Source organism: Mya arenaria, chromosome 5 (genome assembly GCF_026914265.1).
Source record: "Mya arenaria isolate MELC-2E11 chromosome 5, ASM2691426v1".
Classification (NCBI taxonomy): domain Eukaryota; kingdom Metazoa; phylum Mollusca; class Bivalvia; order Myida; family Myidae; genus Mya; species Mya arenaria.
This window is the reverse complement of record NC_069126.1, coordinates 36,601,641-36,625,673: the sequence shown is the minus strand read 5'-3', so window position 1 is coordinate 36,625,673 and position 24,033 is coordinate 36,601,641. Positions and strand designations below refer to the sequence as shown.

The window sequence follows — 24,033 nt, the reverse complement described above, 5'->3', positions numbered from 1 at the left end:
GATAGTCGCTTATCATGACTCATGTCAAGGCCGAGCAAGTAAAATCCCTGACATTTATTTTGATCATTTGACTTTGTGAATGCATCATACATTGACAACATAACAATGTAATTGGAACGAATCCTAAAAGGTTTGAGAAATTCAAAATTTTAACCATCTTTTTTCACAGCCAATGTCTGTAACGATAGACAATGTTTGGCCGATTCGTGTTTTCATGGGTGACACACAGTTTAAACAAACGCACTGCGAGGCGAACGCAAACGCTAGTCTGACTTTTAGCTGAACAAGGCAGCATAGCTATACAAATCTAAAAGCCAGAGTTACGGTCCTTCCTATACATATGCGCATAATCCCTTGCAACATGTGTACCGAGTTTCATTGGAATAATATTGAACCGTGCTGGGTTGTGGCCAAGGTTAAAAATATTATACAACGATGACGACGACGCCGACGACGCCGACCAGGCTATGATTATACAGTCAAACCCCGTTATGCTCGAACTCCCGGGGACCGGCGAACATACCTCGAGCCTCGGAGAAATCGAGCGAAACGGGAATTTTTTCCCTTAGTGTGCGAGCCAACGCGTAATTCGAGCCAAGCGAGTTCGAGCCAACGGAGTTCGACTGTCCCTAGATTTATCTCATTCAATGACAGACGAGCTAAAACAGCTTAATCGTGGATGCTTGAATAACTTTTTAGTTTATCTACATATTGTCTAAAGAGTCCATGTCCGCTCAACATGGTATCAGCCGTTGAGATACCCGACACCTGAACATTTGTAAGCATGTCATCTCATTTCGAATAATAATATGGTTTTCACAAAATAAACCTCTCACATACGAGCAGCTTATTTTAAAGAATAACAAACAAGAGTTAAGGTCGGTGAGAGATTCAGGAAACCAGCATTATTTATCGTATTACTTACGATCAGTGGACACACAATTTAAAAAGTCAACGGTAGTTTTCTGTCTCATGGTACAGTTCCTGGGGGGTTTCTGTGTGCATAAAAGGTCCCAACATTATAATTGCCGATTTTGTTAGAGGAATGACTCAGGTGCAAACAAGTTAGGGTGATCGTGTCGCATGATGGTCATATCCGAGAAATCCAAGATGGCAGCCAAATTTAGAAGGATCAACATTAGCAACAATACGGTATCATCCCAATTTGAAACCCCGTCATTTACCCCGAATATCTTGTTATAAGAATGTGTATCTTTTGTAAATTTAAGCGCAGTATTAAAGTAATGAAATGTAAAATGGTTTTCAAAAAAATCATGAAAGTTAGCATTAAAATAGATGCTAAAAAATCAATATAAAAGAAGGACCACTGGATCGGTAGATGGACCACTGAGGCATCGATCAATCGGAACATCTCGGCCAATATCCAACAATATCTGTCCGATGGCCGAGTTGTTACGATTAAGGCAGGCGTTATGTTATGTTAGGCGTTAGAAATGCATGATTATAAATTATCTGATATTTTTCAACAATCAGTATATTTATACTGTACAGGTTAAGCAAACATTCTTTTGAAAAAAAAAAACATTTTGTCGACACCTCACTATCAAGCAGAAGGTTTATAAAAATGCATATACATGTATCCAGTGATTACTAATTTGTATCTTTATTACTCATTTACTGAATATTAACACATATATTGACCTAGGCCCAGAGAGTGCGGCTTTAAGCAAAGGAACACAAGTGAATAATATATATGACTATGAAAAGCAAGTATAGAAAGCCAAAGACCATTCAGCTTTAATGTGACAAGGTTTAATAACCTTCCATCGAAAAGCATAAACAGTAAATAGAGTCTTCTTTACAAAGAAAAAATAGCATGAATGAAAAATACATGAAGTTGCGTAGGTTGTATATCGGAAAGTAACTAAAAAAATATCTTCTACGAGCTGTTTTAATCATTGACAGGTGTAAAGAAAGAGAAACTGTCTTAAATATTTATCATAAATTGAACAAAAAATCATTATATTTTGTGTAATGCTTTGTTAAATGTTCCTGGTTTCATCCCTATCCTCGCCTGAATGCCTCATTAAGTTCAATTTAAAACGATTTAGTTTAAGGATGTTATTATTTACTTGTATTTGCGAACAGTTTTCAAATAGAAACACTCGTAAATATAAATTGCTCTGTCTAACATGGCTTAATAAAACCGAAGTGCAACAAATTTTCTGTTTAAAAGTGCATCCATTGAACGCTATTTTTATTTACATTAAAAAGACATTTAAAAACTTTGTTAATGCTAAATGCGTACAAGTCCGGAACGTTTAGCAATAAAACTTACAAAAAAGCATAACATGACTATGTGATTTTATTTAATATTATTTAATTAGCAACAAATTTATGCACTTGACTCGGAGAAAAGTGTGCACTTACGTTTTTATGTTTTATTTAAAACACAAATACAATGACGTTTGCTATCAAACTTTAGATCAGTTTCTGCTCAATTTCGTTTGCATTTATATTTTGAAATTATTGAATATTTTAAGTTATATTTTGGCCAAAAATGGTAGATCGGGTTAAAAAAGAAATTTGAAAACTGCTTTAATAATTGGAAAAATGAGACATTATCAGCGTCATTTTTAGGATGGCTTTCGTTGAATATCGAGTATGATCACCCCTGATGTTAATGTAAGCGACGATAAGGCCGCGCATGGGCCGACTGTGACGTCACACGACGTAATCATGAACGTAATAAATTCCATTCCTGGAAAAGAGCGTAATACACTGCCATTTTATGTCCTTAAACGGCTGTCGATAAAAAGCTAAACATAGCTCATGATTATAAGTTATGTCATATCCGACAATAACTAGATATTGACTCGACTTGCATACAATAAAAAAGAAAAATTGTTCATTTCAGTGTAAGATCGCAATACATATTTCACCTCATGAACACCCAAAGTTAATATTTCACTCGAAGCTATGTCCCTCGTGAAGTATAACTTGTAGTGCTTATTCGGTGAAATATATTACGATCTTACACTAAATCAAACACTAACGTAACGAAGCTGTTCCCTTTTACGGTTCGTTAAGTACTCTAGACTGGCCGAATATATAAAATCGTGCACGCTTTCTTGTGCAACTAAGTGTAGAGTATGGTCTATTAGCGCCAACCACGGACACACGGAAAACAGTGTTAAAAGGTTAGCATTGTACCAGGATTCGCATGATTAGTTGATATATAATATGTGTGGGAATGTTTGCTAGTTTTCCGTTTTAAATCTATTTCGTTCAGTATTTATTGAAAAGTTTCCCTAATCCACACTTTGCCGTATCAGAAGTGTTCAAATATTAATATAACAAACTTGATCTGCAAAACAAAAAGTGCTTGTCTTAAATCAGCTGTGAACTTTTGAACGCCTTACTTAAATCTTAAAGAAATAATATATTTTGATATTCAACAATAAAATTATTCAGTGGCAATACAACAATTATTATTAAACAGATTATACTTTAATCCAAGCTCAAGATAATAGCTTTCTTTACGTAAAAGGAATCACTGTGTTCAAACTATGTCGACTAATGCCAACATGTCCTAAAGCAGTCTTATTCCATTTGCAAGTGAGGAGGAGGAGGAGGATCATGATGATGATCATGATAATGATGATGATGATATATTAAGTACAAAATAAAGTCTTATTCAAATTGAAAGCAGTTGAAACAATATTCAGCTACTTAATAAAATATTTTCATATTTTCCCAATATTATTGTGTTTCGCTTTCGACGACGACGACGATGATGGTAATGATGATAATTATGACGACGACGACGACGATGGTTATGATGATGATGTAGGTGGTGGTGGTGATGATGATTATGATGATGACGATGACGATGATGATGCTGGTGGTGGTGATGATGATTATGATGATGACGATGACGATGATGAAGATGACAATGATGATGATGATGATGATGATGATGATGATGATGATGATGATGATGATGATGATGATGATGATGATGATGATAATGACGATAGTGATAATAATGGAGAAGATAAAATGACATTCCAATATCGGCATTGGTTTCTAAGTCGTCTGCAAGAACTATTTAATAGAATTTACCTTTTTTTCGCAAATTGATGAAAATTCCTTTCGCGTATGAGATCTTTTTTTAATTAAAATAATGCTTTGGTACGCTGTAAAATTACTAAAGGAAAAAAACTACTCACGTTATAGCGAATATAAATCACATATTTCCAATTCACTCCCAGCTTTAGGATGTAGACTAGTGGACTTCCTATAATCTTATACATAAAGGTATTGACAGAGTTGGGATCGGTAGCAGTTAAACGTCGGCTTAGTTTCGTAATCACACGAACTAAACAGCAATAAATTGATTGACTTACAGCGAAGTTTTGTTGGTTTAAATATATATACTAAACACTCTAGGCTTTCAGGCAACTATCAGCAGTAAGTTTAAAGTTTATTATTAGGTTCTTCAAAGCACTCAGTCAAGTGAGTGACATACATTTGGGACGAAATGGCGCAGAACAAACCGTGCTTTGAAATCAGCTATCTTTCATAAGTTCCAAACAGTATGTATACCATGCGTTAACGCCTTTTCTGAATATATGCTATACACGGATAAGGTATCACTTGAGAGTCACATTGACAAAATTTTGTTTATGTATTGGCCAAGGTCAAGGTACTAAGTCACACGGCGGGTCTAACTCAACTTAACTGTAACTTCCAATCAAGACAATATCTGCAAATATTATTGCAAAAGTGGTTTATTTGGTGCAAACTTGAACGCAGCGCCGCAGAGTGATTTATTTTGTATATATGTATTATGTAGTATGTGTGGGGGCTGTTCCATATGAGCAGATATAAAAATGCATATATACTAGGACAAAACCAACAGAATGGTTTTGCTCTGAGGGTCAGGTATTGAAGAAGTTCAACCATTCACTCTTGTTTCATGCCCTATATAGAGAGATATCCACTATCCATTTTTCCAAGACAATATAGTTTATGCGTCAAATTTTAAGCGTCTCTTTTTTGGAACTCACCTGTATACATTATATTTGCATTATTGTTTTTATTATTTAAAGTTTTTTTCCTCTCCTTTTCTTTAAATAGTTGCAATACCTTTCCGTCTGTATAACAAATGTATAGCGATATAAAAATGACCTTCAAATATAAAGTCCACACCAAAATAACATTTATTGACCATAAAATGGTCATTGGCTGCCCGACGAATACGTTTAATACTAACACATAGTGTCCCTCTGCAATAAAATCATAATAGAACATGATCGACAATTACAATAAACTGGACCTACTTGTATGCATTGACCAGGGATGTTATGATGTGACGAAAACAAACCGAGACACTGCTAACCTTGGCTGCTCGTAATAAAAAATATCCATTTCCTCTCATGTAATTTCTTTTTGGTATACTCACAATTCAGTTCAAATGTATTAAAGCTGCACCCTCACAGATTGACCGTTTTGATACTTTATTTTTGGTCTTCGAATGAGACAATTTCTGCCTCCATATCTGGACACCAGTTATACAAGACTGCTGACAAAAGATCAGATCTCAGTTTTTTTTATTATTTATGTTCGAAAATGGATGATTTATGGCTAAAAGCGTTACTTACGCTTTAAGAAGTATGAAACTTTCGGCAGTTTTTCAAACAACTGAGATATATACTTTTGTTAGCAATTTAAAATGGCTTAATTTAAATAACGTCAAACTTGTCGGTCTATAAGAGTGCAGCTTTAAGGTGTCCGGCGTACAATAATGTGACTTTGGGTGTCCGGCGTACAATAATGTGACTTTGGGTGTCCGGCGTACAATAATGTGACTTTGGGTGTCCGGCGTACAATAATGTGACTTTGGGTGTCTGGTGACCACTTTTTATTTTGGTAAAATTTCATCGAGTTTGACGTGTAGTAGACGGATATGTTAACGATATACCGAGAAATTGTATTACTGTCACCCATGTTCTGCTTTGAAACATTGCACAATTAGTCATTTCACGTCCGATTTCGGTTGAAATACTGAATAAATATAATGGTCATTTATTTGTGATAACAGTTATCGGTAAGCAAAATACAAATTCAAATGATACAAGAATTAAATGTGTTAACAAGGCATCAACATCTAACATTATCACAAATGCCTCAATAAATGTACAAGATAATCTGTACATCGGCTGCCTTAAAGATGCACTCACACAGAGGCAGTACCACAATTAATTCAATTTTTAATTTACCGAAACGGATGAATAAATATCGAAAACTATGGTTCTTACGAAAAATACTGTGTTTAATTCGAAAGAAACTTGCAGAAAACACGGTATTTTTACCTTATGAGACGAGAGTTGATCACTGTAAATCTTTTAGGACCCCACTGTCATTTAATATTTGTGCGTTTTCAGCTATTAAATACACGGTTACAATTTTGTTATCAGTAATTATTATTTTCCATTAATACATTTTTAGTTAATAGTTAAAGGTTAATCACTCCACATTTATGTTTGCTATACATGTGTAAGTATTGATTTTAAATAAGCGTGTCACTTTTCGATAATATATATCATTAATATTCCTTTTCTGAGATAGAAAAATAGTTTGTAATAAAAAGAAAATGTATGGCAGAATCGAAAGGAGCAAACCTTATCGCAGACTTTTACTCTCTCTATATATTACTTACAGCATTTATTACGAATTTCATGGAAAATTGGATTTTCCAAATTCAGTCCAAATATCGAAATTGTCGCTAAAAAGGCGTACTTCAAAAATAGGGAAAAACCCACTGCCATGCACGTAAATGTATTTCAAGAAGTTTGATATGGTAAAAAAAATACTGTGTTTATATGGAATAAGGAACATATTTGATGGAAAGAAATCAACGAAAAAAACAGCAACTTTTGAACTGTCTCTTCCTTTCATTCAAAAATGGGAGCATTAAGATCATGCCAACTTATTTCATGATGTTATAAAACTCTTTATATGAAGCTCGTGTGAAACGCAAATAAATGTTCATTAATAAGTATTTCAACTTTGTTCAGTCACGCCCGAAATAAATGCGACAAAATGGAGTCGAGAATTAAAAGGGTGCATGATAAAATCTTAAATATGAAATTCGAAAAATAAAAATGTAAAGAAATATAAGATTACCATCGATGTCTATATTCCGTCCCGCGCTGTGCATTCACTATTATGCAAACTTAGATTCACTTATTCTTAAAACCACTTCATGTGTCACTTAACATGTATCCAAAGAATACGCAACTTTACATGTATTGTAATTTAATTTTAATTTATGAAACGCTTTCGAGATTATGCAACCAAATAGTTGCAACGAATGTGTAAACATGTGAAGGTTTTCGATTTAGTGTCAATACAGCCGGGGTTATGACGCTATCTGTAACCTCCGTTTAATAACATCGATCTGTCAATATCTGACAGACGCTTTTCACTGTAATTATCGATACGTCTGATTCACATACTTCCGTGCAGGTTTTTTTGTAACGGGTTTGTACAATTTACCAACGTTAGTGTTTATAATTTATATTATTTCTCTGCATACATTTTAGACATACACCGGTTATTTTGTTTGACCAAGTGAGATAATAATATAAAAATATGAACATTTTTTTTTTAAATTAAACGCATATATATGCAGTTAACATGTGTTTAAAGATATGAGCATAACATGGATAAATATATAAATTATACGTGAATAAAAAAAACCCATCTAGTATGTAAGTCATAAAAGTCATTTCACAACCCGAATTATTGAAATTATACCCGGGCGGTTCACCGAGACAGTATACTTTTAACCACGAGGGTAGCGGATGACGTATCTGTTGCGTATGATGTTGTGTAGTGCAATGTTCAATATCAAGCGTGCGATTTAAGAATCTGGTAATAATTTATCCGCATGCTAGTTATTGAACGGTTAAGGTCCGCCTTCTTGTTACCGTTCCGACATGAGAGTTAATGAATAGACAAAAACAGACGAAACACTATCAAACATGGCATAATCGTTATCGAATGGTTAAGCTCCGCCTACATGTTACCGTTCCGATATCGGAGTTAATGTAGACGAAAACATAGAAAACACTCTCAAAGATGGCATAATAGTTATTGAATGGTTAAGCTCCGCCTACTTGTTACCGTTCCGATATGGGAGTTAATGTATTGGCGAAAACATAGGAAACACTCTCAAAGATGGCATACTAGTTATTGAATGGTTAAGCTCCGCCTTCTTGTTGCCGTTCCGAAATGGGAGTTAATGAACAGACAAAAACAAACGAGACACTCTCAAACATGGCATAATAGTTATTGAATGGTTAAGCTCCGCCTGCTTATTACCGTTCCGATATGGGAGTGATTGAACTGTCAAAAAAGGAAGTACCCTCAGACATGGTACGAATATGAAAAAATATATGTGTATGGTCGTCCTGAAGTAAGAACGTATTATGCATTCTCGATTTTGGTTCGTCATTTAAATGAGGTTTAACAAAACTCCAAAAACTTCCCATTTGTATGTGTTATGGTTCCGTTACTTGCATTTAACATGACCCAAAGTAGCATGTTTAGGAAATATGTCATATACTCAATTGCAGTTTAATTGTTATATAGTCATTATTTTTATAGCTATTTTTTGTTCCCTTCTTGCATTAGCCGCTGTCAGTAAGAGTCATGAGAGCGTGACCGTTTGATACAGTTCATGTACATTAGCACCTTGACTTTGATTTACCGGTGCATAAAATTAACTCCCACTCCAAATACCTACTACATGTAGCTGTCAAGAGTACTCATGATCATGGCCACCTACACCATGATCAAGTTTCATCAGCGGTTTGACGGGGGGGAGCCGGGACGCTACGGTTCTGAGCAAGGGGCCGCATTTAAAATCTTGCATCCCTAGGTTACTCCCTCTCTTATGCCAACTCCTGGATCCGGGGTTATATTAAATTTAAAATTGACCCCAAGCTCAAAGGTCATTTTTCAAACTTTAAAAATTAAAGTTAAGCATTTAAATTCATTATGATCAAAATAGCTGTTAAAAATTGGTCATGTTAAATTTAAATCAGTACTGGGGTCAGTTTTTAACGGTTAGTAAAATTTGAAATAAAGATCCCAGGTCTATTGTCAAAAGAAGAACGCATCTAGGTGCCTCTGAAAAGATCCGGCCTTCCGCAACCTTTTTTACACGCGATCATGCCGAGTCCAAGATCGACTATACAACTTTCAAGACCGGTTTTTTAATGCATCGAAATCCTCCGACCTGGAATGAACAAAATGCATCCCGGTTTCATAGACACCACCGGTTAATTTGTATATTCGTACCCAACCCCCAACCCCACCCTGGACCTTCAGCTTCGCTTTTTATTTATTATATAATTTTGTTATCTGATCAAATAAAATAAGATTTATTTAAGGTCAGCAAAACAGCATTACAACACAACATAAGCTAGCTTATGTATGATTTTGAACCGACTATAAGATTGATAACATTGAGCCACCCATTTATTGTGCACTGTATATTAAATGCATAAAACATGTTTTCCTTTTGTAGGACACTAAATAAGTTTCACTCTTAGATCGGTTTATTTCACACTGTTTCAGGTCAGTGAACGATACTAATTTAATAACACAAAGAGGTGCATTTTTTTCCCCATTTTTTTAAGCTACAGTAACGCTAAACGATAGTAAGTTTACAATGATCTTTATCAAGAAGTCAATGACAAGGGGTAATACTCTTGTCTATTTGACAGTTGACATATTAGTTGTGTGTAGCCGCTTGCGATTTTGATGCCATGAAATATCCTCAAAGCGTTTCGTGAGCAAGACGTATTGTAAAAGTATTTTAGCAATTTTTACCCATTTTACAGATAATCACTGTCTTGTCTGCGTTCAACAATGGCTGGAATCAGTCAGCAACGACTGATAGAAATGGAGGCGGAGATGGATAGGTACTCCTCTACTGTTTTACAATCAAAATCGTCGAAAATTTCTTTTTCGATTCAGAATCAGACCGGTTGTTGGACAAGAGAAATATCACTTGTTTTCACATTTCAAGAAATTACGTTGGACATAAGTAAACTGCCGTCTAAACTTGTCAACGTCCGAAAAGGCATGACAAGCCCAATGACGGATTGAAATCTTCTTTCAAAATCATCAGCAAAAATACATTATCGCTATTTTTCAAAGAGGCAGGATTTCTTGAGACGTGATCCGAATATGCTGTAACAAGTGTAACTACTCTCTAGCAAACTTCCGTAAACAATTTCACTAGTGGCAATTACTTTTGGGTATTTTGATGCTCCATTTAAAACTTTACCCTGCTAATAGCACAAGGATGCAAATTTGTCTGAACACTGTTATTCAGGTTGTTTTTTTCTCAACTGTCCCAAAGAAGAGTATGTCCAAGAAAAATTAAACCACTTTCAGGAAAAACATCATGTTCATTACTCATCAATCTTAAAGTTAATGAAAGTTCATGGGCCCTTATGTAGAGATCAAGGAATGGCTCCATTCTGAGACCAACTTAGTCTCAAAGAATCTGGTCTATATTTTCCTTACAACTAGTTGTGGTAATTTAACAGTAATACATGTAAATAACTAAAATAATTGGAAATTTTACATCTGATGATGCTTAGAACTTTTAAATATTTTGAGTTGGAACTTGAAAGTTTCATGAAGACTGTTATCATTTAAATAGTCCCCTCTATAGTGTCTGTAAAGTGCAGTTTGGGGGATATGGGTTTGAGATCTGCATCAATCCTACAGCTTACTTTTAATATTACTTAAAGCAATTACATGCTTAATAGTCCTTGTCAGCAATAATGTTTCCAACCTAATACTAATTTCTTTAACATTACCTCTTAGTCCCTGTACTATTGAAGATATAAAAACTCTTTAAGATGATGATAGATTCTTGGTTGTGCAGTTTTAAATCACAATATTAATTCAGTTGGACAAACATTGTTATTACTATTAACTTTATTTCAACCTCTTATTTTGAAATTTTAATTGACAGGTTTGAAGCTGAGATTTTGTCTGAGCCATCCGCCAGTGATCTGCCACGTGTTGTGATAGGATCTAACACCTACAACCAAGTCTCCTCCCAGCTGAAAATGCTCAGGGCACAGACAAACATGTCCGATAGTGAACGCAAACAGCGCCAGCAAGAGGTACATATAAACCTAGCAACCAGACATGGCCACATAATAATATATAGTCCAAACTCAATATGTCAAAGTTATCGGGACCTAGGGAAATTTTTTGAGATAACAAACATTGGACACATCCAAAATACAAAAACATATCACATTTGAGTCCGAATTATGTCTAATGTTTACATATGCAATTGAATCAGTCTTATTATTGCCATCATGAAAACAGCAAACTTATTATTGAAAATAAAAACAATGAATTATTTGTGTTGACACAATCACAGATATAGAACAATCATTTTACCCTGGGTTCTTCTCTGAATTGGTCAACCAACATCTGATATTTTAAAGTTATTTTTTCAGGACCCATTTGAATGCCATCGAATCAATTAAGATCTCCATGTTTATACATAAACAATAAGTCCAGAGCTTGAGTAGTAAATATCTCTTTAATAAAAATCATACCGGTAAACAACTTTTATTATTCGCATGACATGCTTGGTAATTTAGTGACATGCCGCAAACCGTCATAAATTTTTTCGCACCTACAGCTTGATCTGCAGTTTGACATGAAAATATTTCAAAAACGGTATTGGATAGATTAATATGTACATTTTGTTAAATAAAATCACAAATTTGTATAACAATACACTTCATGAAGAAAAACTATACTTCTTATGATGTAAATGTTACGACTGAATATGATACTAATACTAAAACCAATGCATTAAATGGAATACCATCCAATAAGAAAAAAACCTAGGTAACAAAAAAGAAAAAAAACTACCCAGTAGTTGTCCGATCAATTACTTTAGAAGCCTTAGTCCGTTCATTATCTAATTAGGTGAGAATGTGAATGGACACAGTATCTCTGAGAAGTATAATAACCTAATAATAAATTGGTGTTATATGCATTTTTCAAAAACCGTTAGTAACGGTGTAAGCCATTAAACATTAATTTTCGATCGGAAATATGAATATCTGCGATCTGATCTTTTGTCAGCAATCTTTTATCATTGGTTTGCAGATATTTACGCAAAAATTTGCTCTTTCCAAGACAAAAAATAAAAAGGTTGTAAAAACAGTATAACTTTGAGAGTGCAGCTTTAACTTACTAAGGGAAATATGAAATTATCTTTTGTTTTCACATTTCTAATAAATGAATTAATTTGTTGCAGGTCTCCAGTCAGTTGAAGGCTTTGCGGGCAGCATCAGAGAGTCAACAACACAGCCAAGAAAGTAGTGATGATGACGATGAAGGGGAGGCATACAGCTCGGGTAATAATCAAGAATTATTCCCTAACTGGGAAATCAAATGTTTCTAGAAGATTTATTACCTCAATTTTCAGTATTGTGTCTGTGCATTTAACAAATAAAAGTGAAATATATTATATAAGTGCTTTTTGCTGTATCAATTTATTTTCTTGATTTGAATTAACAATTGTCAGAACTGATAACATTAAGGAATGATCTCTTTTTTCAGGGGATCGAAATGAGCCACCAACTCAAAAGCCAGCACTTGATCCTAGCCTCTCATTTCTGCCACCACCTCCCCCACCACCCATGCTTTCTTCCACTCCCTCTTCCACCCCTTCATTTGTGCCCCCACAGTTACGACACCGTGCCCCTCCTCCACCACCTCCAAACAGACCACAGGGACCCCCTAGCAGACCTCAGGGACCTGGACCAGGTGGACAAGGGCCCCACAGTGGACCACCAGGACCTCCAAGAATGAGGCCACCTCCCCCACCCCCTCATGCCAGACCACCCTACCCCGGTCCCCATATGGGTCCAGGCCCAGGTCCAATGCAGGGACCAGGACCCCATGGACCACCAGGTCACCATCCTGGGCCTGGAGGATTCCCGGGTCACCAGTCCGGCCCAGGAGGATATCCAGGACCCCAGGCCGGGCCTGGAGGATATCCGGGTCACCAGTCCGGGCCTGGAGGATACCCACCTGGTATGTATGATTTATTGAATGTGTTTTGTTGCTTAATTTTATACAAATTCATCATTAATAAATATGTATCTAGATACTTCCAGTTTAGAGACAGTTAACAATCAGTATGCATGCTGCATTTGTTTGCAGCTAGACGCAAACACAACTATTCTGTTGAATCAAAAGTAACCTTGGAAGAACATATAGTAAAAATGGGTATTCTTGAATCAGAGACTACCATCTCTTGGCCAATCAGAGACTCACATCTCTTTGCCAATCAGAGACTACCATATCTTGGCCAATCAGAGACTACCATCTCTTGGCCAATCAGAGACTACCATCTATTGACCAATCAGAGACTACCATTTCTAGGCCAATCAGAGACAACCTCCTCTTGGCCTGGAGCCAATTTTAATATCTCAGTCACAAAATTAAATTACTTTAGTGTTATATCTTAATTAATTTAATTACTTTAATAAAAAGTTAAGTTATTTTATTTCAGGTTATTTTTGGTTGTTTACCCAAAAATAACAGTGGATTATATCCAGATAATCTCCCAGTCGTGACAGTGATTTCATAAAAAATATAATTTTAGAGCTCTCATTTAAGCCTGTTTCACTGCATAAAGTGCTTGGAAGAAAAATCAGTAACGTCACATTCGGTATCATTTATGGCATGGCTCTTAAATATATATCGAGTAATGATTTAAGTATTGTTGTTGATGAATAATCAGCATGAAATAAAGTAAGAGTCTGTTGGACTTATATCCACCAAAAATGTAGGATGAGATTGGGTCTAAATTTAGGAGTCTCAGGCTCTCTTTAGTGTCAAACCCTGTTTCAGTGTTGTAGTTTGCATTTTGCTGTAAAAACACATTTCTTGTAGGTCCCCATCATGGTATGGGAGGGATGGGTGGTCCGGGAGGTCCCGGACCAGGTGGACCAATGAGGATGCCGGGGCCACCTATGGGAGGGCCTGGGGGTCCAGGTCCTAGGCCAGGGTTCATGCAGGGGCCACGACCCATGGGGGGAGGCCCACCAGGACCCCCTGGGGACAACATGTATGGGGTCAGCACGGGCGAGGCTCATACTCAGGCTGCCAAGGTTATGGAGAAGGTGGGTTTTACTGTTGATGATGGTTATTATTAATTAAGTACCAATTGTAATTCTTCAGTTAAGTAATTGATTTTGCAGTGTTTTTTCAGACAACTTTAAGTTTAATTTTTGGAACAATTATTAATCTGAGGAATGTGTGTGTTTTTCGCTGTTAACTTTGTCAGAGTTTATCAATTAACTGGAAAATGGCACTTATTTCAGTAGACCAGATGGAGATTTATTTGCATTTCTGTAACTGATGCGATTTTCAATACTTGTTTACAAGTAAAGGGAGATAACACAGTTGTTTTAGAATTGCTTGTTGATGAAGCCATGATTCCTAATGAAACACTTTTTTTCGAATTGTTACAAACATTTCTTTATCATTGCTGGTTGAAAATGTATTTGCAGCAGGAATTATTAGTTTAAGTCAAGATCATGGTAAAAATTTGAATATCGTATCAATGTTAACTGGTCAGTGCAGTAAATCCAGTGTATAATTTTATAAATTGGATTATTTCCCTTTACTTGGATAATATCAACCTGACACTGAAGAATGGTTGTTGAGGCAGAAGTCGAAATTATCACAAGCCCACAAGCTGCAGTAGCACTGGTAAAATGTCATCCGGCCTTGCTAAAATTCTAGATTTTATATAGCAGGGCTTGTTAAAAAACTCCAAGCAATAGTATAAGAATTTGGACTTGTTCATCCAAAAGTCTGATTTCGATGACCGTGAGAGTGATTTTGTAGTATATGTGTTTGTTTCTGCTAAGAGGTTGCCGCTGTTAGCCCCTCAAAGGGAAGAATATCCTGGCCTCTCAACAGGGACACCAGTACTGGTTTCTACTTTCTTCCCAGGAAATAAAAGTATATGCTCCAGTGCTTTTTTTATGAGTTTTAACCTGTCTTCACATTGAAGTGAAAATAAATTAATATAAACTATCCTTACACATCTTAAGGTGGAAGAAGATAAGCCAAAGGTGATCTATGCATCGGCTCCGATGATCACCGTACAGCGCGATAAAAAGGGGAAGAAGAGGAAGAAAAAGCATGTTGATGGGGAGGAAGGACAAGGTGATGGCACATCAGGGGATGGCAAAGGTGGGTAGCAGAGCATTTTAATGCAGGTTTTAGATAATAATCATCCATGTATGAATTATACCTGGAGAATGTTTGCATTATCTTTATTTCGTATGGTACGCTCCCCCCAGTGTTCCATGGCATTAATTATTGTCCTTCCTTTTCATTTATATAAGAATATTGAAATTTTGGTTAGTGCTTTTTTCTTAATTTCGTGGACTGGAAAACAAGGGATGGGTTTAACAAAAAACACTGCTTCCTTTATAGACCAATCAAGAACTTTTCAGCATTTCCATTAGATTATTCACAGCACAGTCATGGGACGTAGCCAGGCTGATTTTGATGCTTCCCACCATTTCAGTCAATGGCCTTTTCCTTTCGCCCTTGTACATTTCTGGCACCAGATTTGTTTTCCTGTAGAATGTTATACAAATCATTTTATCAAGATACAGTATGAGAATCTATGCTTTTATTAAAAGAGAAAAACCATGTAAGATATTGTATCATGCTATGATTTTATGTGGTAAAATGAGTTGATATTGAAAAAGGGGGAAGTGTTTTATGTGGTATTGACTCAGAAATTGATTGAGATTTATATCACCAAAAACTGCCTTTGCAAGGAAACTGAGCAACATACAGGAGTACTTATTTATTTTTCAGGTGACTCCAAGGGTGAGCCCTCAGGTCCCAAACTTCCCAACAGTCTCAAGTCTTACACTATCACCATGCCACAGCCAGTGGACAACACTCAGGTACATGGGCTTCGATGCAGTTACCATTGTTAGCCAAATTTTGCACTGAGATTGCTAAAAAGACTGTATATATCTGGATAGTTCAAATCAATAATTTTATTGTTTTGAATCTGAAGCTGAATTCTAAAGGCAATATGCTGATAATATCCCCACACATCAAAAATGCTTTTCAGGGACCATATTCAATATCATTTCTATTCACATGCCTCAGTGATTTGTTCTGAAACATCAGTGTTTCGGCCAGCCCAGTGAAAATCCCCCCCCCCCCCCCCCCCTCCATTTTGTTTGGAATAAGATTGAATATGGTCCAAAGACGTTACTTTGAATTAGTAAAAGATTTGTTTTTGCCAGTGACTGTCACTGTATACATTCTGCCGACATTCCACAAACCTCATATTTGTCTGTGCAGGTTGCCGATATGGAGCTGGACGCTGGGGCGAGTCATCCACAGAAAGAAAAAAAGGAGAAGAAAAAGAAGAAGTTTGTCCGCATGGCAGCAGGCACGACATGGGAGGACGTATCACTGGCGGAATGGGACACAGGTATGGGACTAGGGATTTTATCAGTGTTTTTTTAAATTCTTCATTTCTAGTGTGTTCATTTCTTAATGAAAACAAACAAAGTTTTGCAGGGTTTTTTTCCAAAATGGGCAGAAAAAGCCCTAAGTACAGATTAAATGTTACATGAAGCTCAGAGTCAATGAAATCAATTCTGGTCATTGATCTGTTCTCTTACTTGGAGGATTCTGTTTCATAAGATTTATTTTTTTGTTCAAGGTGTACATCCATGTACGGTACATGTATTTGTGTATTGCTGCCGAAATTCATGTAAAATTGACCATGATTTTAGTTTAAAAAAAACTTGCTTAAAGTGATACTCTTATTCAAAATCAATACATACACATGTATAACAACATAAATTTTGAGTGGTACACCTTAAACTACTTACTAAATAATGCATTTATGGAATATATAAATTACTGATAACAAGATTGTAACCGTGTATTTAATAGCTGAAAACGCAAAAATATTAAATGATTGGTGAATGCTAAAAGATTTACTGTGATATACTTTAGGCTCATAACGTAGGAATACCATGTTGTCTGCACCTTTCTTCCAAATTTAACTTGGTACCCTTCATAGGAACCATTATTTACGACATTTGTTTATCCTTTTAAGTATATCAAACCAGTTGTTTTATTTGTGGTAAATCTTATTTGGGAGCAAGAGTGCATCTTTAATGGCCTTGGCCCATGGTAGAAAGAATGTAATGGTTTCTTTTACAAAATCTACTTGGATGAAGCATTTAACTTTCACAGTGTCTCTATTCCAGACGACTTCCGACTATTCTGTGGTGACCTTGGTAATGAGGTATCTGACGAGGTTCTAGCCCGGGCATTTAACAAGTACCCTTCATTTGTTAGAGCGAAGGTCGTGCGCGATAAACGCTCCAATAAGACAAAGGGTTACGGCTTTGTGAGCTTCAGAGACCCAAATGACTACGTGAGAGCAATGAGGGAAATGAATGGTGGGTGGTTTGTTTCAGTTTGTATTCAATATTCTAGGGGTGAGTTCTGTAGGTGCAGAGTGCTATTCTAGAGTAACATGTAAAAACCCTCCTTACCTAACGGCCTGTGTCATTTTTGGTTAAAAATAAAATACGTTGACCAACAGAAAAAGTGTAGGAAATGTGAGTTCACATGGGTTTTAGAGTTTATTTAAAGTGCAGATAGTTATGCAAGGACATGAATCAAAATAGGCTCTCTTTGTGGAACCAAAATTCTGTCCATGGGGAGCTTTGAAGGGCTCTGCTAAAATACCGTTGCATATCTATTCTTAAAGAGCTCAAGTGCTAGCAATCAACACACCATAGTCTACCCAAAACACAGTTTATAAACATATATTTACTTATATTGTTTAAAATTGCATGAATTAATTATTTTACGCAATAAAAGATGGTCTAAAGGGATTTGGAATGAGGTAAATTTTAAGTATCATGAAGATAAAATATATCCTTCATGTGAGCATCTTTTTGAATGAAAATTATTTTTCATAAGATTTTTTCTGTAACAAAAATTATTAGTGATGTGCTTTAATCAAGGGAATACAAATATTAAAATAATCATGATTGTTTGCAACACCTATTGAACAGATGTGTAGTACTGCTATGGAATATTTAATAGAATCTGGTATTTATTAAACCATTTGTTGCGGAGCCCTGCCGCACCAACAACAAAAAATACTAATTATCTTCCGGGAGGGACATTAAATGGGGGTCCCGTGTGACAGTGCTATACACTAATGCACGTCTGTGCACTATGCTCCAAAAACCTTAAAAGACTAACATTTTTATTGGAGCACTTACCGAATGGACCTTGCTGAGTACAAGTTTAACAAGGTTACACTCCCAAAATGTTTAAATTATTTACCTTTGTAAATATTAAAAGAATTTCCCTGTCATATCACAAACAATTGTTTAATCAATAATGTGACAACTTCTTTTTGTTTCAGGCAAATACGTGGGGAACCGACCTATAAAGTTACGTAAGAGTAACTGGAAAGACAGAAATATTGAAGTTGTTAAGAAAAAGGAAAGAGAAAAGAAGAAGCTCGGCCTTAAATGATTGTGTCGTAAATATAGTGTTATTCCCTAGCAATTGTATAAAGTTACCTTGAAGAGAGAAGAGGTCCAAGAATAATTGTTTCATTGGTTCTGAGTAACTACTCAGCTGATACATCAAATAGAACAGAACATCAGTATGAACAGAACAGAACAATTATTTTACATGAAGGTCATTAAAGGACCAATGTTGCCTAAATACCATACAATAATATGAAACTTATCCTTTACTTGGTGAATGTGTGAATCTATTAGCAGTTTGGAATGGAATGGATATTATCTCCTTTGTTTGTGAAAATGAACTTGAATGAACAGACACACAGTGAAGTTTGTTATGTCAAAATGGAACTGCCTTTGCCATGGGATTCAACAAGAGAATACTGTTGTTTTGATAATGTACTTGTTTAGGAAATGTATGGTAAAAAGTACTATTCAAATGTGATACATGTTATAGTACTTAAATTTACATGAAAATGTGTACAACAAAATAAATGTTGACTGACAAAAACCTATTTTTTCCCTTTATTACTGCATAAGAAGACAACATGTCATAAAATTTATACAATGGAGAATTATTGAGTATGTATCATGGTAACAATTTATCTGGCCATGCATTTTATCAGTAAGTAAGCGAAGTCTCCCTCCCCCACCCCACCATCTGCAATGAAAATCTTAACAATGCATGTGAGAGTTTTGTAATCAATGGGTTTTACACATCTGACGTAAATGAGGTTGAAATTGGGATATGCGCTCCCCCCTCCCCCCTCAGCTTGTGCAAAATAAATGTACCTCACACAATTATAGAGTCCTCATTTGAGCGATGAAGCCCTTCTTTATACATTGTATGACTCTCTTGGTTTTCATGCTAGCTTAAGTATTTTTGGAAAAAAACATCAACTGGCGTCTTGTAATGTAATTTCTTGTAATGTTATAATTTTATTATCTACATCTGGTTGTTATTCATTCGGAAGTGTTGAGCATGGATATTTGAATTCCTGATGGTAGCGCGAGATCCACTGTGTCAGCAACCACTTGTAGCCGGTAATGATCGGACAGCTTCCGTGCACGCTCTTCATGTTTGCCTTGCCGCTACGGTATAGATTATAAAATAGCACGCCGGTGCCGCGCCGCGCTTGAACTTTTAGGTTGATGAAAGGAAAGACCGTTTCTCCTCCGTCCACGTCGTTGAAATACAGCAAGAGGGTTGCAAGGCGGTTGTTTTGTGTTAAGGTGTTATTTTCGCGGAAGTCCATGTGAAGATAAAAGTAACCGGATGCGGCATAATTTGTTAGCCGGAAGTTCTCGGCAGCGCGCAAATTCACATTCAAGCCAGTAATTGCCTCAAATCTTTGTCGAATTTTTGCCACTTCCGGTATAGAATGCTCGTCGTCTTTGAGATATCCTGTTTCTCCGATACGCTTATCACTGGATTGTCTTTGATTGCCCTCGGCAATGTGCGCGCGCTCCAGCCGCGGGCGTCCAAGATCTTTAAGAAGTTCCATTTCACTGTCCGACAATATATCATGGAACAGTGCTACGTAAGGATCGTCCGTATTGAGTTCCTCAAGTTTAGCCGGCATAAGAATAAGCCTAGGGTCATTGTTATGGAAGAGGCGACAATATCTCCCTTTTGTTGGAGGATCAACAAATTCTGTTGGGTCTAGTTTCGTTATATCTTCACCGCGACAAAATTGGTTATACGCCTTTCGATATAAGGTCATTGAACCGAGCTGACTTTTACATGAGTAAGGAACCACCAAACTGCAGTCTTTTTCCCTAGGCGGTAACGGTATATTTGGAAAGTCATTTTGCCACATCCTGTCCGCTCGTAAATCCTGTTTTGAACACTCGCAGTTGCTGCGTTTATAGATGTGCCTTATCATCCGTATTAAACGTGTACGTAGAGAGTTTGCTTCGTTTGCCTGGCCTTTGCCGTCATACATTTTCGCGACAAAGTTCAACCAGTTTGTGGCAATGTCTATCCAATCTCCGACGTCTTTATTCTCTGTAACAAAATCTGCGAACGTATACGCTATATCTAGGCATTCCTCGGGTGTGAGGGGGCATGACTTCCGGCCGTATATACTTCCGGCTGCAATGTCCACCTCTGACAAGTGATAGACGTCAGCCAATCGGATGATACCTGAAATTAAAGAAACAATGGATGTTTACATGGTGTGTTTGTCTGTGCTTTTAACAGTCTTCAGACACAAACAAATTGGCTGTAATTATTTTATTTTTCTAAATTGATTTTGACTTGAGAAAAAATTATTCATACACTATTCTTTATAGTTAGACAGAAGTGGCCTAATGGTATATGGAGGTGCCTTCTCGCAGCTAAGAAGTCGTGGGTTCCAACTCCCAATTGGCACGTTTCTAAAGAAAAGCAACGCATGCAATACTGGTTGTTACAAAGTGAACGTACCAAAGAGTGAATCATATCCATAAATTTATAGCTGGCTTCAACGTATATAGCTGAATAAGTTGAAGTATAAACTAAACTTAAAATAAGTTTAACCTTTGATTGAATCTGACAGATCACTTTGCCCAGGCAAGTAATTTGTAAATTTATAAAATGCATCCTCCTTAAATTCGTTTTTCGAGAGTGACGTCATTTTTGAAACCAGGGAAGGAATCGTATCCGCCAAAGTGCTTAGATATCTCAAAGCCACTTCCGGATAGTTGACACGCACGACGTCTGTATAAGTCATCGTCTCATTGGTGGTCCTGACTATGGCGCCCGCGACTGCCAGCCAGCGCTCCTGCTCATGAACGTAGGTGTCAAGATCTTCGAGGACGCTTGCCGTTATCACGTGATCCAAGGCGTCTTGAAGACGCTCTGGGTTGTGGATGAGATCCACACATATGGACGCACTGATGAAAAGTCCGATGAACAATATCTGAATTATGAGGAATCCACTTTTTGTAAAAGGCGTCATCCTGTTTATGTGTAACAACAGTGACCCTCACTATCAAGCAGCTAAATATCAAAACTAGCTTATGTTTCGAGTGGAATAAGCTGATATGTCATGAAATATACACTCAATTAATATCGCCTTTGGCAAAATCGATAAATTGCTTTAACTGAAACTATATATTTTATATAGTTTTATACATGTTCATCGAAAATAGCTCTGTCGTGTTTTAATTAAATTCATATTTCAAAAAACGACCATAGTGCCCCCCCCCCCCCCCCCTGTTTCTTTCCTTCTATGGTAGGTACGCTTATGGTGCATGTGAATAAAAATACTTAAAAACAAGACATGATTATAAACATTTGCTTATACTTTCATATTTACTTTTATTGCGTATTGATTCAGCTTGCTTGTTAATGAGGAAAGAAAACTTAAAAACGAAATATAGTCCCCGCGGCGAATAATCGATCGTTATTATGGTAGTATTCATTCAATAATGTTTACATTTGCTAACTTTACTTACAAAATGGACATAAAATTTCGCTACAAAAGATTTTATTTTGCTATTTACACGGTTGCGTTCATGTTCATGGACCATGCGTCCGCAGACCTAGGGACGTCTCCAGTTGAACAGCAGGAATTTTACGACTTTATTTTCAAGAGCGATCCTCTGACGTCACTGGAACATAACATTCGGGAGCAGACAGCTGCCTTGGAAGCTCTGCAATCATTCATTTCCGGTTTTGAGACTGATATCGACTTGACTTCGGATGACGTCAGCGCACACGAGCATCCCGCTAAGGCCTTGCGATATTTTGCTACGCTTGGAAGTGAGCTACCGGAAGTTGTAGCTGAATTAACAGAAGAATTTGATGTGGATGAGTTGCTGAAGTTTAGGAAGAAAATGCCTAAATATGAGGATTTAAGCGAGATAGTTAAAGGTGATAAATATAACATCTTATAAGTTATGTCAGGTTTACGTGATTTTAAGCACCATTGTTGTTCTATATTAAGACAAGGTCCACTTCAGCAAATATGTTTTCCTGTATTGCATTTTGCAGCTTTTACAAATTGGCATCTAAAATCATATTGTATACTTATACATTAAGTAATGTACCACAGGATGCACTATTGTTCATTTCAGGGATCTTACGAATGCATCTGATATTCGCCCTTAAAGTTCCTGACATGGTTGCAGGCCTGATGGTCGGTCGTGGTTCTCGGTCACTCCCCACAGAGGAGTGCGCGGATGTCGCCTTCATATTTCACCAGATCGTCATTTCGATAAATGTCCTGGGTGACGTAACGCCGCTAGCTACCGAGTGGACAGAGTACTCCAGTCGCCGTTGTCTCGATGAGGGGCGGAGCGACCTTGCTACGAGGTTACAAGTGTCCTTGTTAAACATGACCCGGGAGAGTTACAAGCAAAGAAATTGTACATGTTCCATACAAGCAATGGCGGAAGAGAGGCATTGGATACAAAGGAACCGGAACCTCACGGTTCCAAAGCGCTCTGACGACAACGACTGCAGTGGACAGGTGCTCAAGAAGTGTGGTCCAAAGCCAGATCCATTCAAAAAAATGAGAAAATACTTCTGTGCACTTTGTCAAGGAAAATCTGTGACCGACGTCAAGCCAGATTACGTTGAACCGGTGACCAGAATGCGAAGTTGCCGATACGAACACAATAACAACCCTTGGTTGATGATAGGGCCAATGAAAGTTGAAGAACTTAACTCCGCCAAACCAAAGGTAACGATGTACCACGAAGCGATGTACGATGCCGAGATAGCTCAGTTTATAGACTTGGGCAAACCGGATCTGATGAGGAGTTTTCTCTCCGAAGGGAGCAACATTTACTCCAGCGACAAGAGGACTGGGGACCTTTCTGACCTCACAGACGACAAAGACGCTATGCCTGTCATGACTAAAGTTAGGAACAGGCTTCAATCGATTTCCGGATTTGTTCTGAAGTCAAAATTCTCGGAAAACACGAGAATAGCAAACTATCCGGTTGGCGGGTATTTCGATCTTCATTCGGATTTCTTTCAAAATGGAAGCATTGAAGAGAACAATCGGATGGCGACGATGCTTGTGTACTTAAACGAGGTGGTGGGCGGGTATACCGTATTCCCTTGGATCAACCTGAAACTACATCCGGTTAAGGGGGCGGCAGTGTTCTGGGATAATCAATACCGGAGTGGCCGGAACATGCGGGCCAGCATACATGGTGCTTGTCCCGTCATACAAGGCGACAAATGGATCTATATACAGAATATCAAGAAATATGGGAACGAATTTACGAAACCGTGCGGGTTAGACGAAAATGAGTGACGAACACTTGCATACATATATAGTTTTGTCATATATGTACACCATGTGTGTTCATCGAATGATTTAAATTCGTTTGGTAAATAAGATAATATATTTAATTACATATATAAGTAACATACAACTAAACGGAACAGACA

General features: G+C 37.0%; 3 protein-coding genes across 3 annotated transcripts; 2 read left to right on the top strand and 1 right to left on the bottom strand.

Moving 5' to 3' along the window:
- The first annotated feature begins 9,822 nt into the window (after positions 1-9,822).
- On the top strand, positions 9,823-19,144 carry LOC128236253 (RNA-binding protein 42-like). The gene is made up of 10 exons (XM_052951136.1): positions 9,823-9,959; positions 11,027-11,180; positions 12,341-12,440; positions 12,646-13,122; positions 13,987-14,216; positions 15,156-15,297; positions 15,937-16,028; positions 16,438-16,570; positions 17,361-17,555; positions 18,539-19,144. Exons 1-10 carry the CDS (start codon positions 9,907-9,909, stop codon positions 18,649-18,651), a joined length of 1,689 nt encoding a protein of 562 aa, XP_052807096.1. The 5' UTR covers positions 9,823-9,906; the 3' UTR covers positions 18,652-19,144.
- A 459-nt stretch (positions 19,145-19,603) lies between these two features.
- On the bottom strand, positions 19,604-21,586 carry LOC128235655 (prolyl 4-hydroxylase subunit alpha-1-like). The gene is made up of 2 exons (XM_052950459.1): positions 21,166-21,586; positions 19,604-20,790 (listed from the first exon to the last, which is right to left on the bottom strand). Exons 1-2 carry the CDS (start codon positions 21,584-21,586, stop codon positions 19,604-19,606), a joined length of 1,608 nt encoding a protein of 535 aa, XP_052806419.1.
- A 1,143-nt stretch (positions 21,587-22,729) lies between these two features.
- LOC128236258 (prolyl 4-hydroxylase subunit alpha-2-like) lies at positions 22,730-24,033 on the top strand. Its single transcript, XM_052951143.1, has one exon. It carries the CDS (start codon positions 22,751-22,753, stop codon positions 23,894-23,896), a length of 1,146 nt encoding a protein of 381 aa, XP_052807103.1. The 5' UTR covers positions 22,730-22,750; the 3' UTR covers positions 23,897-24,033.